This window comes from Scyliorhinus torazame, chromosome 8, assembly GCF_047496885.1.
Source record: "Scyliorhinus torazame isolate Kashiwa2021f chromosome 8, sScyTor2.1, whole genome shotgun sequence".
NCBI lineage: Eukaryota > Metazoa > Chordata > Chondrichthyes > Carcharhiniformes > Scyliorhinidae > Scyliorhinus > Scyliorhinus torazame.
In genome coordinates, this window is record NC_092714.1 from 36153571 (window position 1) to 36173951 (window position 20381).

The 20381-nt window shown below is 43.7% G+C and overlaps 1 protein-coding gene across 2 annotated transcripts in view; it reads left to right on the forward strand.

Moving 5' to 3' along the window:
* LOC140427757 (chloride intracellular channel protein 4) overlaps positions 1-20098 on the forward strand; it is a 123055-nt gene extending 102957 nt beyond the window's left edge. For both annotated transcript variants that reach the window (XM_072513384.1, XM_072513385.1), the window contains exons 2-6: positions 324-433; positions 13566-13691; positions 15128-15234; positions 16566-16747; positions 19765-20098. In XM_072513384.1, coding sequence (XP_072369485.1) covers positions 324-433; positions 13566-13691; positions 15128-15234; positions 16566-16747; positions 19765-19926 — 687 coding nt within the window. In that variant the 3' untranslated portion in view covers positions 19927-20098. The remainder of the gene's footprint in view (positions 1-323; positions 434-13565; positions 13692-15127; positions 15235-16565; positions 16748-19764) is intronic.
* Positions 20099-20381: the final 283 nt, after the last annotated feature.

Consider the following 20381-nt stretch of genomic DNA (forward strand, 5'->3'; position numbering starts at 1 on the left):
TGGGTGAAAAGTGGAGGCCGGCCAAGAGTATGAGCTCATATGAGACCGCCGCAAGAAGTGACCATTCCTTCTTCCGTATGTTTGTCTAATTCTGCTACAGAACATTCAACCAACACAGAACATGTATGAAGTTGTCTTTACAGTAGTAGTCCATGGATCCATTTTGGAAGAGATATGTCCTGCCTAAAGGGTTCTGGGTGGTAAGAAATCTCAAGCACTGTTTATCGCTTTCTGTAAGATATTGAATATGCTGTAGTTATTCTGCAGCTACCAGCTATTCGGAAAAGGCCATTAATGACGTTTATCTGTATTGTGTTATACAGGCTGGCGGTGACGGGGAAAGCATTGGAAACTGCCCATTCTCCCAGCGACTGTTTATGATCCTTTGGCTAAAAGGCGTCATATTTAATGTCACAACAGTTGACTTAAAGAGGTAAAGGTTTTACATCCCGAGACTAATCGGCTTTATTTGTTTTTGCTCTGCTAATGGAATAGGCAGTAAATGCGAATGGAGCGATCCATTTAAAATCCAAATTTGTTCCTGGGGAGATGTGTTAAATTTCACCACCTCGTAAACGATGCACCTACAATTGTGAGCTTATAGTAACCTCTGCTTAAAGCCACTTTTTCACAGGTGATCATGTGGTCTTGCAGCATTAGTTGTGCTCCATTGTGTAAGTGAGCCCATGTTCAAGGAACTTTGATAAGTGCCAATTGTAACCTGCTTGGGAAGCAACAGGATAATTATTTCAAAGTTCTCCACCACTGAAATTTTGGGCAAAATTCTCCGTTCGGGAGACTGTTCTCCCGCCGTAGTTGCATTGCACCTGATTTGTGCTGCTGGAAATCAGGAAGCGATTTATAATCCTTCGGCAAACAAATTTCTGCATGGCAAGGATTGCGAGGGGTTCTCTCGGGAATTTTGAGCGGGCAGCACAATAGCGAGGTCCCATGGCTGGCTTCCTCACTGCCCCCATTGTTCCGTTCATCGTCCTTCACATTTGAGTAACTCTTAATTGCTCTAAAGGCAATATTTATAAACACCAATCTTTGATTCACAGATCCTGGCCCACTTCAAACAGAATGAAGTGTTTTCCAATCACCTCCCTTAACCTTGAGTCATTTTGAAGTGGTTAGCTGGAATTTGGCAGCACTTAATTTTGTTTCAAGTGGTTGATGTTTATAAACATCTCTGGGCAGGTCTCGTTATTTAGGTTTGGGGTTCTCTATATTCAGGGGGTCTGTGAGGGGGTCTCCTTATTTCAGGAATCTCTGGAGGGTCTCTTTATTTAGCTTTATTCTTTATTTAGAACCCCTGTGGAGGGGTTGGGGGTGGGGTGGGCATGTCTTACATTGTTGGGGGAGGGGGTGGCCTTCGGATGAACTTTGGGCCATGGTGAGAACTACCACGTCACGGCCATGCTTGTCCAGACCTGTAATAATTCTTGTCCACGTGATTCCAGACCCTGAGGACCGGAGACTCACGCGGGCCGGGAGAATATGGTGCCTGGCCCACTAAATGGATGCAAATGGGGTCTTACTGACTCATTTGCATTCTTCCGTTGGCGCGAGATGCGAAACTCAATCCGGACGCCAGGGGGCTGAAGCCCCAGAAACAGATTGGCACCGATCTTCACGAATGTGGGATTCTCCGCCTCACTGGGAACTCCACTTACCGGCGGCACGGGGTTGGGAATTTCGTCCTTTGTGCCGTGTTTGGCTGTGGGGAAAACCAATGGATAGAGATTGATTGTTGTAGAATTGAAGAGTGGGGTAGTTACCGTGGAGCTCTATTGAGCTAGGACATACTTGGAGTACTACATGTAGTTTTGGCCACCATATTATATAACAGATAGAGAGGCAGTGGAGCGGATGCAGAGAATATTTACCAGGATGATACCAGAAATACCAGGAACTCACCGAGACCCCTTAGGCATCACCTTCCAAACCTGTGACCGCTACCATTTTTTTATCATAGAATTTACAGTGCAGAAGGAGGCCATTCAGCCCATTGAGTCTGCACCGGCTCTTCGAAAGAGCACCCTACCCAAGGTCAACACCTCCACCCTATCCCCATAACCCAGTAACCCCACCCAACACGAAGGGCAATTTTGGACACTAAGGGCAATTTATCATGGCCAATCCACCTAACCTGCTCATCTTTGGACTGTGGGAGGAAACCGGAGCATCCGGAGGAAACCCACGCACACACTGGGAGGATGTGCAGACTCCGCACAGACAGTGATCCAAGCCGGAATCGAACCTGGGACCCTGGAGCTGTGAAGCAATTGTGCCATCCACTGTGCTGCCCCACCTTTAGATGGACTAGGGCAGCAGACAGGGGAACAACAGGGGAATCACCTGCAATTCCCCTCCAAACCACTCACCATGCTGCCTTGCAAATACATCGCCTTTCCTTCACCGTGGCTCGGACAAGATCCTGAAACTCCCTCCCTAACAGCTCTGTGGATGTACCTACAGCACGTGGACAGCAGCTGGTCAAGAAGGCAGCTCACCACCACCTTCTCAAAGAAAATTGGGGATAGGCCCTAAACAAATAGAAAAAAATAATCTGTGGGTATACATGTCAGGAAAGGGTTGACAAAAATCTGCATCCTTTTTGTCTTGAAAAAAGAAAGCTGAGAGGTGACCTAATGGTATGTAAAACTATGAAAGATTTTGATAGTGTGTTATGGCACGATGGATGGTCCATACAAGGCTGCCCAAATCCCGTAGGAAAACTTGAACAATCACACAATTGTTATGGTGCAGACGGAGGCCATTTGCCCCATTATGTCTATTGAAAACAATACTTTTCACTGTACACTAATACATGTGACAACAATAAATCAAATCAAATGTCTGTCCTGGCTCTCCAAACGAGCATCAGTTCTGAGTGCCGTTCCCCTGCCCTTTTCCTGTATCACTGCACATTGCCTCTATTCAAGTAATCATCTAAATGCCCTCTTGAATTCCTCAAGAACCTTCCCTCACCACCCTTCCAGACAGCGCATTCCAGACACAAACCACTCGCTGTGTGAAAAGGTTTCTTTCTCGCCATTTGCTTCTTTTGCAAATCACTTTAAATCTGTGCCCTCTCGTTCTTTTTAAAAAAAATATTTTTATTCTCCTCCTTTTTCACATTTTCTCCCAAATTTACACCCACCAACAATAAACAATAATCAGTAACGAATATGTCAATCCCCATATCAATAACAACGATCCCATCCTCCCACCAAACCCCAAATATTAGCCTGCATGTTCCCATAAACAAATGACAAAAAGGAATCAGGAATCACCCCATGACCACCATTAACACACACAGTCCCCCTCCCCCCAACCCTCCCAACCACCCCCCTCCACCCCACCCCCCCCCCCCCCCAAACTAATGTTCGATGTCAACCAGTTCTTGAAAGTGCATAATGAATTATGCCCATGAATTGCAGAACCCCTCCATTCTTACCCTCAGTTCAAACCTAACCTTCTCAAGAGTCAAGAATTCGAACAGGTTCTCCCCCCCCCCCCCCCCCCCACCCCCCCCCCCCCCCCCCCCCCCGCCACGCCAGGGCACAGGGTGGTGAGGTTGCTCTCCAACCTCTCAGGATCCGCCTTCGGGCGATCAACGAGGCGAAGGCTACATCTGCCTCCGCACCCATTTCCAACTCCAGCTGGTCCGACTGAATATGGCCTCCCGAGGGCCCAGGTCAAATTTAACGTGCACCACTTTAGAGATTTCCCTAAAAACCTCCTCCAGTAATCCTCAAGCTTCGGACAGGGCCAAAACATATGAACGTGATTTGCCCCCCCCGCCCCCCCCAACCCCCCTCGCGCCACGTTCAGACATATCTTCTACCCCTTCAAAGAATCGGCTCATCCTCGCCCTTGGGAGCTGTGCTCTGTATACCACCTTCAGCTGTATCAGCCCCAACCTCGTGCACGAGGTGGAGGCGTTCACTCTCCGGAGCACCTCACACCAGGACCCCGCCTCCATACTCTCTCCCAACTCTTCCTCCCACTTTGCTTTGATCCCTTCCAGTGGTGCCTTCTCCTCTTCCAAAATAGCTCCATAAACCACCGACACTACCCCCTCCTCCAGTCCCCTGTCATCAGTAACTCCTCCAGCGATGTGGAGGCCGGCTCCACCGGGAAGCTCTGTATCTCCTTTCTGGCAAAGTCTCAAACCTGCATGTATCTAAACATTTCCCCCTGCTCCAGGCCATACTTCGCTTCCAGCTCCTTCAATCCTGCAAACCGACCCCCAAGAAACAAATCTTTTAGTGTCTTAGTCCCCTTCTCCTTCCATTTCTGAAAATTTCCATCCCACTTCCCTGGCTCAAATGTGTCCTCTCGTTCTTGATCCTTTTGCGAACGGCAACGGTTTCTCCCGATCTGCTCTGTCTCGTGATTATGATCTGTATCAAATCTCCTCTTAGCTCCAATCTATCCTCATAACTGAAGTTTCTCAAGCCTGGAACCATTCTTGTAAACCGCTTCTGCACTCTCTCCAATGCTTTCACATCCTTCTTATAGGGTGGCGCCCGGAACTGTACACAATATTCCAGCTGAGGTCTAACTAGTGTCTTGTATTATGTCAGCATAACCTCCTTGCCCTTGTACTCTATACCCCTATTAGTAAAGCCCAGAACAGTATATGCTTTATTAACTGCTCTCTCCACCTGTCCTGCCACCTTTAATGATCTATACACATTTACACCCAGGTCCCTCTGCTCCTGTTCCCTTTAAGAATTTTACCCCTTATTTTATATTGCGTCTCCATGTTCTTCCTATCAAAATGCATCACCTCACACTCTCTGCATTAAACTTCATCTGCCTCCTATCTGCCCACTCCACCAACTTGTCTATGTCTTTTTGAAGTTACATTGTTGTCTTTACAGTTTACAATACTTCCCAAGTTTTGTGTGATCCGCAAACTTTGAAATATTCCCTGCACGCCAAGATCTAGATCTTAAAGATACATATCAGGAAAACCAAAGATCCTAAAACTGACCCAATGCTGAACAAGCTACCATAAGGCTTTTTAATTTGTTTATCATGAGGAGATATCTGAAGTCAGAAGAAGTAAATTTCAGACCCGTGACCGCTAAGTAAATGTGAAGATTTCTAAATTTAAACATGTATTAAAAAGAAAGAGATAAGAAAATAACACTGTAATAACATGGTCCCTCTGGATACCAAATCCTTTGATCAAATAGTGAGAGACCACTACAATCCCCGGCCCTCCATTATAATGTAGTGCTATAAATTCCATTCAGCCATTAGGGGCCATGGTCTTTTACAGCCGAGCTTCAACAGATGGCTGAACATTGTGGGTTTGGTCCATCTCTCAGTGGCCGTTTGGTCTGTGGTATTAATAACTCGAATATTCAGAAGAAGTTGCTTGCAGAAACCAGAATATGCATAGACAAAGAGCTTGAATTTGCTCAAGTGACTGAAAGTGCTGATCAAAGTGCTTTTGAACTGCAAGGTGTGCAAAGTGAGGTAAATCAGTCATGATGGGAAATGGCGGGCGCTCGAAGTACCTGTAGTGAAGGTGCAGCAGAGTCTGAGAAAAGGAAGAGTGACCGTCAGTCACAGGGTGTAGAGGCTCGTTACCGTTGTGGGGGAGACCATACCTAATACAGAAGCAAAAGAGTTAATTTGCTTCCGTTGTAGTAGAAAAGGCCACATACAAACCAGATGCAGGATCCAACAGACTATGCCTAGTTCCAAAAAGAACGTCGGTGACTCAAGTGAATAAATTTGTGGAAGACCCAGAAGCGGAGTCCGAAGTCTCTTAGCTCAACATGGTGAAGTTGAGCAAGACACCCTCCATTTAAATGATTCTTATTGTTAATGGCCGTCCATTAAAAATGGCGGTCAATATAAATGCTGCTACCATGGCAGTAGGGAAACAGACTTATGCCACAGGGAGGGCTGCAATCGTTGAGTCTCAAAAGTGCATCGGCCACTTTAGTGCCGAAACTGAACAGGCCCTGAAGATAATGGACATAACATCAAAACCAATACCAGCACCAGTCCGCTGCTTGCCCTTAATTACATTAAAAGAACAGAGACAGCCTCATGGGGCGAGATTGGCAGGATGTCCAGTGTGTCTCTAGATTAAAATGGAATCCAGTTTACCAGAAGTGACCATTTCCCAACACCCAATTGTAGAAATAGGAGAACAGCAAAGGCGCAATTCAGAGTGCAAAATAAAAATGATTAAGATGCAGAACTAACTCCATGGATGATGATTTTACTGTACAATGCTGGAATGCAACCTTGTCGATCAGGGAGGTCCCAAGATCACCTTGCTCGGTATTACAGTTGGTCTCAGTTGTTAGTGGGAGGGGGGGCTTTGTAAAGGGGGGGCATGGGTGGAGTGGGGGCAGGAGGGTGGGAGCATTGCAATTTCTGTTACTATTTTCAGACAACCGCATTGCATTTTACTGGTTATTAGCAAAATTGTTGACAGGAAATGTATTACTTCCTGTTGTGTACAGAATGTTTTGCATGAGTTGCATTATTCCCGTCGAAGCATGAGCAGTTTAATTGCAGACAAACCAGACTTGTCCAGTCCAGAATCTAGTCATTCTTGTTTTAAAATATAAACTGCACCGATGTCCAGTCCACTCCAGGTTCTTTAAGTCACCTTGAGCTATTCGACCATTTGCATTTATTGCTTTGCAGGAATAGCTTTGAATTGTTGGGGCCGGTATTTTCAGGCAGGCGTTCCTGCGACGAGCCATTGGCCGCCGGCAGAATCTTCCGAATCTTCTTGTCTTGCCAAAGTCTACGGGTGTTTGCATGATCCACTCACCAACACACTGCCTGGGGACCAGCCGCGTGGGTTTGACTCTGGCAGGATGGCAAGGTCCCACTGGCGGAAGGGTGGAAAATCTCGCCTGGTACCTGACTCTAGAAAAAAGCCTAGTGTGTTTAGAGCAATTCAGTTGCTCTTAACCTTTGATCTTGTCTCGCGCTCTTAAGAGTTTCTGCTGCAGGTTAGAGCTTTAAGGCATTTTTCCTGAAAACATGAGTTACTTCACCAGAAATAAGTTACCACTCGCATGCTTTTTCAGTACCTCATTATATTGTAGGATGCTTACTGTCATGCGAGTGCCTTTAAGAAAACAGTGATGTCATAGAGTGGGTGGAACTCAGCTCAGTTCAGCCATTTCTGCAGTTTGATTTTGCAGTTTGAAAAGTGCCTGGCAGGTTTTGCTGAGAGCAGCTAAAAAGTGCCTGGCTGATTTTGCTGAGAGCAGTTTGAAAGTAGAAAGCCAGTTTGAGACAGCAGCTTGAGAAGTTCTGGTTTGCTGTGATCTACTTGAAGGGAGAAAGCCAGGTTTGAGAAAGCAGCGTGGGTATGCCTGTGGGTTTTCCAGAGAGCTGCATGAAGAAAGCAAGGTGCTGGAGCTGAAGTCACCCAAGCTAATATATCTCTGCCATTCTACAGAAAATATATGTATCCTTTAACCTGATGTGATACTGTTTAAAGGTGTTAAGTCTCTTGGAAGTTTGAAGGAACATTTTAAGGAGTTATTTACTGTTGCAATATTTTCTGAGTTATCTTTGAAGTAAGGGGTGTTAAGAGATCCAATGTTTATTTAAGATGTTAAGTTGAGTTCATGGAATAAACAGTGTTTTGTGTTTAAAAACCCATGTGTCCATAATTGTAATCCCACACCTAGGGAAAAAGCCGTGTGCTAGGAAAAGCAACAAATCCATTAAAGGAAGAGGTTGGTTGAACCCCATGATATATTTTGGGGTTCTGAAAACGCCTCGCCCATAACAATTGGGGGCTCGAGGGTGATAAAAGTCTATCTATTGGATTGGCTTTTGTGAACTTAAAGACAGTGAAGGATTGTTGCTTTTCCGGTGTGGTATTTTAGTTTAAGTGGGGAGAGTGTTGTGAACAATGGCTCTTTCAGAGGCTCAGAAGTTTTTTGGGGTGGAATATGTCACACGTAGTACTTTACAGACAGAAACAAAAAGCAGACTGTTAGGTTCGGCGAGAACATTGCAGTTAACATTCCCTGACAAAATGAGAAAAGATGAGGTAATTATGGCGGTGGTTAAGCATTTAAAGTTGCATGAGATAGAGTTTCACTCATTGGAAATGGCAAAAATTCAGTTGCAAATGGAACATGAGAAAAAATTAAAGCGGCTGGCATACGAGAGTGAGAGAGAGGAAAAAGAAAGAGAAAGAGAGAGAGAGGAAAAAGAAGAGGAGAGAGAAGAAAGGAGAAAAGAAAGAAAAGCCCTAGCAGAACAAAAAGAAAAAGAAAGGGAGATACAGATCAGAGAAAAAGATAAAGAGAGGGAGTTTGAACTTCAGAAAATGGCCATGAAACATGACAATCAGTTAAAATTGGCAGATGTAAAGGGAAACGTACAGTTGGATGATAGTGATGAGGATAGTGAGAAAGAGCGTCACAGTTGAAGGCTTGGTGGGAATATATTTAAATATGTCCAAGCATTGCCAAGGTTTGACGAGAAGGAATTGGAAGCCTTTTTCATTTCATTTGAGAAGGTCGTTAAACAAATGAAATGGCCACAGGACATGTGGGTATTACTGATTCTAACAAAGCTGGTAGGTAGAGCTCGTGAAGTGTTTGAATCACTACCGGAGGAGGTATCTGGAATGTACGAGGAGGTGAAGAAATCCATCTTAAGTGCATATGAGCTAGTGCCTGAGGCTTTCAGACAAAGCTTCAGAAATTTAAGGAAATAATTTGGTCAAACATACATGGAGTTTGAAAGGCTCAAACAGAGTAATTTTGATAGGTGGATAAGGGCTTTGAAAATAGACCAAACGTATGAAGCTCTCAGAGAAATTATACTTTTGGAGGAGTTTAAAAATTCAATTCCTGATGTAGTGAGAACTCATGTGGGAGAACAGAGGGTTAAAACTGCAAGATTAGGAGGGGAAATGGCAGATGATTATGAATTAGTTCATAAATCAAAGATTGGTTTCCGACATCAGTTTCAGCCGGTGAGGGATAGAAACTGGGGACATGAGAAATACTCAAGTGGTAAAGGTAAAGGTGATCTGATGGGAGACAATAGAGAGAGTGTACCTCAGATTAAAAAAGAAATCCAGGAGGGTGGAAAAGAAATGAAAAGTTTCAGATGTTTTCACTGTAATAAACTAGGCCATGTAAAGTCACAGTGCTTGTGGTTGAAGAAAAGCACTGGGAAGGCTGATGTGGTAAAACAGGATAAGACAGTGGGGTTTGTTAGAGTGGTAAAGGAAAGTCCAAGGGAAGCGAAGGAGGTGCAAACGATTGTACAGCCTGTTCAAGACGTAATTGTTAAGAAGGTGCCAGATGCCTTTAAAGAATTTACTTGTGTGGGTAAAGTTTACTCATGTGTATCAGGAGGAGCAGTAAAGAAGTCACAATTTTAAGAGATACAGGGGCTAGTCAATCTTTAATGGTACGAGATGAGGAATTATGTAGTTTGGAAAGAGTGTTGCCAGAAAAGGTATTGATGTGTGGAATTCAGGGTGAGAGGAGTAGCGTTCCATTATATAAGGTGAGGTTCGAAAGACCAGTGAAGAGTGGTGAAGTGGTATTAGGAGTAATTGTCCAGGAAGATAGTTTATCTTGGGTAATCATATAGGTGGATTGCAGGTGGGAGTGATGCCTACTGTGGTTGATAAGCCAGTGGAAAATCAGTCAACTGAAGTGTTGAAGGACTAATATCCTGGGATTTTTCCGGATTGTGTAGTAACAAGGTTGCAAAGTCACAGGTTAAGACAAGAGGAGAAATCAAAGGGTGAAGTTGAAGTGCAATTATTAGAAACTATTCTTGATCAGATGGTTGAAAAAGAACAAGAACAGGTGGAGGATGAGGCGGATATTTTTAGTTCAGGAAAATTGGCGGAGTTACAACAGAAAGATGTAGAAATAAAACGCATATATCAGAAAGCATATACGGAAGAGGAATCTGAGAGTATGCCAGTGTTATTACCTTAAAAATGATGTCTTGATGAGAAAATGGAGACCTGTACATATGCAGGCGGATGAAAAGTGGGCAGAAGTTCATCAAGTAGTACTGCCGGTAGGGTATAGAAAGGAGGTGTTGCAAGTTGCACATGAGGTACCAGTGGGAGGTCATTTGGTAATAAAGAAAACTCAAGCTAAAATCCAGAAACATTTTTATTGGCTTGGACTACATAAAGATGTAGTTACATTTTGTCAGTCATGTCACACATGTCAAGTGATAGGGAACCTCAAACAGTGATAAAACCAGCGCCCTTAATACCCATTCCAGCATTTGAGGAACCTTTTACAAGGGTCCTAATCGATTGTGTAGGACCGCTTCCCAAAACAAAAAGTGGGAATCAATATCTTTTGACTGTAATGGATGTGTCTACTAGGTTTCCAGAGGCCATTCCAGTACTTAATATTACAGCTAAAAGGATTGTGGAGGAGTTACTTAAATTCTTTACTAGATATGGACTACCCACAGAAATTCAATCGGATTAAGGAACAAATTTTACTTCAAAGTTATTCAAAGAAGTTATGGATAGCTTAGGAATAAAACAATTTAAATCAACTGCGTACCATCCAGAATCGCAGGGAGCATTAGAAAGGTGGCATCAGACATTAAAGACAATGTTGAGGGCGTATTGTCAAGATTATCCCGAGGACTGGGATAAAGGAATCTCATTCGTATTGTTTGCAATTAGGGATGCATCTAATGGGTCTACCAAATGTAGTCCTTTTGAACTAATTTTTGATCATGAGGTAAGAGGACCACTTAAATTGATTAAGGAAAAATTGGTGGGTGAGAAATCGGAAATTACACGATTGGATTACGTGTCAAATTTTAGGGAACGATTAAATAGAGCAGGTGAATTGGCTAGACAACATTTGAAAGTTGCATAAAATGTGATGAAACGGGTAGCGGACAAGAAATCCAAAGTTCGTAGTTTTGCCAGTGGGGATAAAGTTTTAGTGTTGTTACCAGTGGTAGGGGAGCCTTTAAAAGCTAGGTTTTGTGGACCGTATCAGATTTAAAGGAAATTAAGTGAGGTGAATTATGTGGTAAAAACACCAGATAGAAGGAAGATTCACTGAGTGTGTCATGTGAATATGCTTAAAAGGTACTTTGAAAGGGAAGGAGAGAAAAAGGAGGTTTTAATGATTCTAACTCAAAGTGACGAACCAAATCCAGATGACTTTAAATTTGACATACCTCAAATTAAATTGGAAAATGAGGATGTTCTTAAAAATTGGGATGAATTGTTGAGTTACCTTCCAGAGGAAAAACAAACTGACCTGAAAGAGTTATTGATATCACATGGGCAAATTTGTAGAGATAAATTGGGAAGTACTAAAATGGCTATACATGATGTAGATGTGGGAAATGCTGTTCCCGATCAAACAACATCCATATAGACTTAACCCTTTAAAATTGGCACAAGTTAACAAAGAGATTGAGAGTATGCTGAAAAATGGCATAATTGAAGTGGGTTGCAGCCAATAGAGCTCACCCATAGTGATGGTACCTAAACCAGATGGTACCCAACGGTTGTGTGTGGACTATAGAATGGTGAATGCAGTTACAAGAAGGGACTCTTATCCTGTCCCACCATTGAAGGATTGCATTGAGAAAGTGGGACAATCTGCTTTTATTTACAACTTTCAGACATGGAAAGAACATTTAAAGCATCGTATGTAGTTCTTCGATCGATTTCAGGTGGCGGATTTGGTGATGAACCTAGCCGAAAGTGAATTTGGAGATGCCCGAATCACTTTCCTTGCGGAGTTTCCATTATCCTCAAGACGAAGGGAAATAATGCGATTTCTTAGCATGAGTGGATTTGATCGAACAGTCGTGCAAAAATTTTGTGGCGTGATTGGAAGTTCTGATGGAATTGCTGAAGAAACGTAAAAAATTTCAAGGGACAGCAGACTTTCAACAGGCATATTTGACTGCCTGAAAGCTGTGATCACCAATGCTCCTGTACTGGAGAATTGCAAGGGACTCTGTGGTCAGATTGAACTAAATTATCTGATTCTGAAGAGAAATGCCGAGGAGTAGAGGAATGAATGGATCGTGCAGAGACTTTGTTCAAAGAGACTGTCAATCGAGAAGGATTTCGGTTGGAGGAAGAAGAACGAAGAAAAATTGACTATATTATTATACCTGTTTGCGTGTGTTTTCTTTAAATGAAAATGTATATTTGCTGTGTGCATTTCTTAATTGATGGTGCAAAGGTGAAAAATGAAACCATCTTGAAGTTGATGGGTTTTTTTTTTCTTGGGGGGGGGGGGGGTTGGTGTCATGTGAGAGTGCCTTTAAGAACTGGATGTTTAAGCAATGTACCTTTAAGAAAACAGTGATGTCGTAGAGTGGGTGGAGCTCAGCTCAGTTCAGCCATTTTTGCTGTTTGGTTTTGCTGTTTGAAAAGTGCCTGGCTGGTCTTGCTGAGAGCAGCTAAAAAGTGCCTGGCTGGTTTTGCTGAGAGCAGTTTAAAAGTAGAAAGCCAGTTTGAGACAGCAGCTTGAGAAGTTCTGGTTTGCTGTGATCTACTTGAAGGGAGAAAGCCAGGTTTGAGAAAGCAGCGTGGGTATGCCTGTGGGTTTCCAGAGAGCTGCATGAAGGAAGCAAGGTGCTGGAGCTGAAGTCGCCCAAGCTAATATATCTCTGCCATTCTACTGAAAATATATATATTCTTTAACCTGATGTGATACTGTTTAAAGGTGTTAAGTCTCTTCGAAGTTTGAAGGAACATTTTAAGGAGTTATTTACTGTTGCAATATTTTCTGAGTTATCACTGAAGTCAGGGGTGTTAGAGATCCAATGTTTATTTAAGATGTTAAGTTGAGTTCATGGAATAAACATTGTTTTGTGTTTAAAAACCCACGTGTCCATAATTGTAATCCCACACCTAGAGAAAAAGTCGCGTGCTCGGAAAAGTAACAAATCCATTAAAGGGAGAGGTTGATTGAACCCCATGATATATTTTGGGGTTCTGAAAACGCCTCGCCCATAACACTTACAAAGGATATTAGTGACACCTAGTGACAGTAAATGTTTTTTTTCAATGAGATTATAGTGTGACTGGAACCTTGTCAGCTGTATACATGTCCTACAACCTATTCCTTCCTCTGAACTTTCCATTTACTCTTATGCCCCCTCCTTAAAACTCACCACTTTGACTAGGGCCGGAAGTTTCCGGCCGTTCTTCGCGGGTTTCATGGCGTCGGGTGCATTGGATGGGAAACCGGGTTGACAACGGCGGGACCAAAATATCCCGCCTTGGTCACCGTGAAAAGCGCCGGGGTGCGTGGATAATTCTGCTCCAGATTTCTGGTCATCTGTCGTAATTTCTCCTCCTTTCGCTTTTCATTATGCTCTGTGAAGGACTGTGGGTTATTTTTCTATTTTAAGGTGGGTTGTTTTTGCAAATTGGCATTAAGCTTGGAAACTCAAGTTTGATTGACCTTAGTGACATCAGTTCTAGCAGTAGTTATTTGATATTGTGTGTAAGTATAAAGGTATAAAACTAATTTGCCTGTGAAATCTTTCGCCTTGTGTCCCAACAGGAAGCCTGCTGACTTGCAAAATCTGGCCCCTGGCACCAATCCTCCATTTTTGACCTTCAATGGAGAAGTCAAAACAGATGTTAACAAGATAGAAGAATTTCTAGAAGACAAATTGGTACCACCAAGGTGTGTCTCTGCCTCGTGCATGAATCAATAAAATTAGCAAAAATACTGAACAATATACAACTGAATAATTCAAGAAAGGTGCTTCAGCACAATTTGATGGAGAATATTCATATGTTAACAAAGCCATAATCCTCATTGAAAAATGGATAAGGACCAACCTTTTGCTGGAGCAGGAGCATCTATATTTGTGCTTGGTCAGCTAGACCTTTTCCTCCATCCTTTGGCTCAATTTGCCCGAAGTGCAAGCTTATATCGATGAAATGAAAGCAACGAAGACTACCAATCTGTCTCCTCCACCAATGAGATTTAAGGATTGAGAAATAGAACAATGGAGAAAGAGGATGAATTAGAGTTGGATCTGATACAGAAAGCAAAATAAAATGAGAGAAAGATAGATTGGGTAAAAGACAGAAATAAATAGAAAGGGAAAGTAAGAGAAGAATTAAAAATGTAAAATTTGGAATATTTTAAATCATGAAGAAGCATTTATTACATACCAGTTGTTACACATTGGGCTAAGTGTGCAGTCAATTCCAGCCCCACTTGTCCTGGAATCGCATCACAATTGAATTAACCAATAATTCTTAGGAAAATACCCAAAATCTTTGACCCTTGGCTGCCCAATAATTACAGTCACCAGGTTTATAAATTTAAACACAAGTACTTTTTATTTATAACAAGGACTGTAATGAAACATGCAGCAAATACGACTGGTTAACTATTATCTAATTCCTCATCCCCCACTTTAACTTGCCCCCATTCTTATATATATACATACACACACACCATAGAGGGAAGGAGAGGGGTGAAAATAATAAGTAAAAGGAAAAAGAGTCTTTGTTTCAAATGGTTGGCTTTAAGCAGACCTTTCTTCAAAGTAAGCTTTCCGATCCAGTCTCTGTTTGCAGCCTGTAATGGTTTCACGTTAGATTTATTCAGGGCTCTGCAGTTCCAGAAATACAACAGCCTTTCTGGAGAGAGAGAGAGAAGAAAAGAGAAACGGGTCCTTTCCCTGAGTGTCCAGGGTTCAAACTGAGCTCTTTGGGTCTCTGAAAATCATTCAACTTGAGTATATCGCAACCACCACCTGTTACCGTGCAGGACATGGCCTTTTGGCTAATTCATTGGCCACCAGCCAATCAATCAAACAGAGTCCCACCCCATCTCTTGGGTGCTGAGAAGTTGGAGTTCTCCTGTTTGAACACCAATGACACCATATATCATGTTGCAACTTCTTGAATTCCTCATTTTTTCTGCTGCTTGACTTAAAGTCACATGTCCATTAAGCATTCATGGATCAAAAATGGCAACAGGAAAAGTAAAGAAGGGGGAAATAAGGAAATCAACCAGAAGAACCCTTACACAGTAAGCAAAAAAAGTGTTGCCGTAAGGAATTTTTGATGAAGGACGTATAATGACAACCGTGTGCTTTCCAGGTATCCAAAACTTTCTGCCAGACATCCCGAATCGAATTCAGCAGGAAATGATGTATTTGCCAAGTTCTCAGCATATATTAAGAATGTGAGGAAAGATGCAAATGAAAGTAAGTAAGGTGACTACAGCTGTATTAAAATAATGTACTGGAAATATACAGCCTGTCAGACAATACATGTGAAGAGAAAAATTCAGGTATGATGATTTGAACTTAGTTGACTGTTCTACGTAAAATTTGATTCCACCAAATGGCTTTAGAGCATTTGGAGTTTGGGGATGGTGCCACCAAGTGGCTCAAAGTGTACGACAGCACAATATAACATTTCAGTATGGTATAGACGTGTATTTCCAGTCCATTAAATGTGATGGCGTTTAATGTTGTGTTGACCTCCAAGTAGCGTCTTCTTTTTTTTTTAAATATGTTTTTATTAAGAATTTTTCAATAACAATATTTTCCATCTTACAAACAAACCCCCCACCCCCCCGTAACAAAGAAAAGAAAAAGAACTCGTGTGGCAAGACATGAACATGGCAAGTCAATACGATACAGAACTTTGTACATTGGATTCTTCCCATACATGCCAGTTTCCGGATCATTCATGTGCTTTCTTGCTCAAATGCCCCCCAGAGAACCCCCCCCCTCCCCTCCCCCCCCCAACGAACGATGTCCCCCCCCCCCGGGTTGCTGTTACTGCTGTCCGACCTTCATCTAACGCTCCGCGAGCTGGTCTAGGAACGGTTGCCACCGCCTGTAGAACCCCTGCGCAGACCCTCTCAAGGCAAACTTTATCCTTTCCAGCTTGATAAACCCAGCCATATCATTTATGCAGGCCTCCACGCTGGGGGGCTTCGCCTCCTTCCACATTAGCAAGATCCTTTGCCAGGCTACTAGGGACGCAAAGGCCAGAATGCCGGCCTCTTTCGCCTCCTGCACTCCCGGCTCGTCCACTACTCCAAATAGTGCGAGCCCCCAGCTTGGCTTGACCCGGACTTTCACCACCTTAGATACTGTTCCCGCAACTCCCCTCCAGAACCCCTCCTGTGCCGGGCATGACCAAAACATATGGACATGGTTCGCCGGACTTCCTGAGCACCTCCCACATCTGTCCTCCACCCCAAAGAACCTATTCAGTCAAGTAGCATCTTCTTCAATCACATAAAACAGATTGATCTAGGGTCAGTGAAGTTTTCAACCTATGTTTGGGGTAGGATTTTATTGGTTGGAATAAAGGAGTGAAACGAAGCAAAAGACACGAAAAGGGAAGGAAAGAACAAAGGATTGATTCAGAGAAAAAGAACAAGGAAATGAGCAGAAAAGCTGAAGCTAGGAGGAAAGGAATTCATGTCCATTCCCCAGGTATTTTAGTTTTCCCATTTACTGCTACTCTTTCGTTCTCTTTATTTCTGATGCCAACAATCACTTTTCTCTCATTTGTTCAGGTTTGGAAAAGGCTTTGCTGAAAGCTCTGAAGAAATTAGATGATTATTTAAACACACCTTTACCTGAAGAAATCGATGCCAATAGCACTGAGGAAGATCTTTATTCTCACAGAAAATACCTAGACGGAGATGACTTGACCTTGGCAGATTGCAATCTCCTGCCAAAGCTCCATATTATCAAGGTTTGTTTTGATTTCCATTAACACTGGATGACATTTGAGTTCATGGGCGCGATTCAACCAAAACATTTCTAAGTTTCATTTTGGGTGAATTTGCCGGCTTTTTGGGAGAGATCCAGATGAGTATTCACCCACACTGAGTCATTCGTTTGGGCCTGGCCCACACGTAGAAATGTTTTTCAGCAATGGGGAGCTGAACTCACAGGCGAGACCGGCTGCTCAGAGATCGGGGTACCGTTTTGAAAGGGTTACCCGATCGCGAAGTGCGCTTGAGGGTCCCCCATCCACGGGCAATGCCACCCCCACAAATATGGATATTACCCCCCTCCCCATAAATGACGGCACCCCGCTATGGGGGCCGCTAAGGGATTACCCCTTTTCAGGCCACCCCCCCCACCCCCCTTTCAGGATCCCTCCTTCACCCCCCAAACCTTTATGCGGCCCCCTTCATATCCTCCTATTCACCCATCCCACTCTTCATGCCCCCCTCACCCCTTTCATGGGCATTGCCCCCCTCAGGGCCCTTACTCTTGGCAGTGCCAAACTGGCACCCGGGCAGTGCCAACATGCCAGGCTAGCAGTGCCAAGGTGCTTAGGTGCCAGAGGGAGTGCCATGGTACTACCCTGCCCAATGCCCGACCACTTGGGGGTCTCCAATGGCCTGGCAGACCCCTCATGTGCAGTCACGACTGGTCCACGTTTGTGTGGACCAGTACTAATCGGCACCCGGGCGAGGTCTCCCAGACGTGCCCGTTCGGTCCCCGGCACTGGGCGACTTTGACGAATGCATATTTAAATGATCCATTGGACCTCGCGTAACGTTTCGAGTGTTGCAAATCTCGCGCGATTCACGGCTTCGCCCCGACATCAAGTCGGACATATCAAGGCTGCTGAATCGTGCCCCATATTTCATTATAATTATAATAGTGTCCTATTTAAAAGCCCGATTTTTCTCTTATAAATAAATTGAGCTTGAACTTCTGGAATAGTACAGAATAAAAAGATTCAATTCACTGAGTCTGTTTCCACAGTCTGGTTAGTCCCTCTGTTCCGGTCTTTACCCATATCCCTGTGGCGAGTCCAGAAACAGGGGAAATAACCTTAAAAGCGGATCATGGAATTCCATTTTCCCAGTTTCTCCATCTCTGTCACATCTGGGCCAGGACACTCCATTGCGGGTCTGCCCCGCTTCCACTGTCAGTGAGAATGGAGAACGTGGCACTCATCCAATCTCCATTCACTGCAGTGGAACTGGAGAATCTCCCCATCGTGGAGGATCAGAGAGAATCAAAGTCCTGTCCTGATGATGCAATCTTCCACAATGTTGCTTCTGATGTATCTTCCTTTTTCCTCAATGCAATATTCCCCTGCCCACTCAGGTTCAGCACCCTCAACCCTGTCTGTGATATTTCCCTCACTTCTACTCTCATCCCTTTCCATCCCTCCCAGAACTATGACAGCGTTCCCCTTGTCCTCACCTTCCATCCCAACAAAGGATAATTTCCGCCACCTCCAGCATGAAATACATCTTTCCCTCTCTCCCCTATTCTGAAGGGACCATTCCCTCTACGACATCCTGGTCCACTCCTCAATGACACCCCAACACCTCACCCCCTTCCCACAGAACCTTCCCATGCAACACCTGCCCTCTCTCCCCTCATTGTCCAAAGCCCCAAATATCCCTTCCAAGTGAAACAGTGATTTACTCCTCTGTCTAATCGCTGCTCACAATGCGGCCTCCTCTACATTAGGGAGGCCAAACACAGACTGGATAACCGCTTTGCGTAACACCGCCTCTCAGTCCACAAGCATGCCCTGAGCTTCCAGTTGCATGACATTTTAATTCAACACTGTCTCACACTCCCCTTTCTGTCCTTGGCCTGCTACAATGAGAAGCCCAACATAAGCTTGAGGAACAGAACCTCATCTTCCAATTAGACACTTTACAGCCTTCTGGGCACAACACTGAGTTCAACAATTTGAGGTCATGAACTCTCTTACCCCACATTGATACTTATTTTTTTGCCATGTACTGGTCTGGTTTTTGGTTTCAGACAGAACTCTTCATTATCCCGTCATTCACGCTTACATTCTGGGTAATAATAATCTTTATTAGTGTCACACGTAGGCTTACATTCACACTGCAATGAGGTTACTGTGAAAAGCCCCTAGTCGCCACATTCCGGCGCCTGGTCGGGTACACAGAGGGTGAATTCAGAATGTCCAAATTACCTAACAGCACGTCTTTCGGGACTTGGGGGAGGAAACCGGAGCACCCGGAGGAAACCCAGGCAGACACTGGGAGAACGTGTAGACTCCGCACAGGCCATGACCCAAAGCGGGAATCGAACCTGGGACCCTGACGCTGTGGAGCAACTGTGCTAACCACTGTGCTACACGGCCACTACTTTAATTGTTCCATGGTCATTTAATCTCTCCTGCTCTCTACCCTTTCCCAGACTTCCTCTTCTGTGCTTCCTGCTGAGAATTGCCAGTACTTTCCAATTTCGCCCCACTGCCACCCCTCCCAAAGCTGTGGGGTTTGTGGGCCAGTTGGAAATTTGAGCGCTGAGATTGATAGACGTTTGCTAGCCAAGGGTATTCAGGATTACTGGATCAAGGAAGGTAGATGCATTTAAGATATAGATCAGCTATGATCTAATTGAATAGTGGTACGAACCTGAGGGGCTGGAAGGCCTGCTCCTGATCCTGCTTTAATACATCAACATACACCAGCCCTGCCGACTTTCTGAGATTGTTAAATGTGCCTGTGTTTTGTACTGCGGTCCTGGGGTATGTTAAGGAACTGCTTTAAGATGTATCGAAGTTTATTTCAACTTGGACCTTTGCAGTCTGTAGAGAGTTATCCCATCAGATTGGGTTGGAACTGAATTAAAAGAACAAATTCCTCTTGCATCCTTGAGATGTGTTTTAGATGTATTTGCTTTTGTTATGTTAAGCTGCCTTGCCTAACCAAGAATATCAATCCAGTAAATGTTTTGTCTTTTTCCCTCATTTAGATTGTAGCAATGAAATATCGAAATTTTGAAATCCCAGCAGAAATGGCTGGAATTTGGCGATACCTGAACAATGCTTACGAGAGGGAGGAATTTGTAAACACGTGCCCTGCTAATCGTGAGATTCAGATCGCATATTTAGATGTCGCAAAGAGAATGAAATAAGTCCATTTATATCGCTCAGAATGTACATTTGATGTCTTGCATGTTAAAGTAAGAGTGTGGTATATTGCTAAATAATGAATCAAACTCCTTGTTCTCCTAAATGTTTAACAATGCTGCACATTTTTCACTCTTTGTACTTGGGACATGATTAAAGATGACCACAATGCAATGATATTGGTTTATCCTAGTGTGTGGGTGATCTTTTTATAGAAAAATGGGATAGTTCATAGAGGTGTAATACTGACAAACGGGTAATTCAGAATGTGTGGCACTGCCCTATTCAAAGGTGTGTTTGATAAAATCTAGTCACGCAGGAATAGGAATAGGCCATTCAGCCCCTCAAACCTGTTCCGCCAGTCAGTGAGATCGTAGCTGACATGCAACCAGATTCATATGCCTACCTCTCCCCCATATCCCTTAATACTTTCAATGAACAAATATCTGTCATTCTTAGT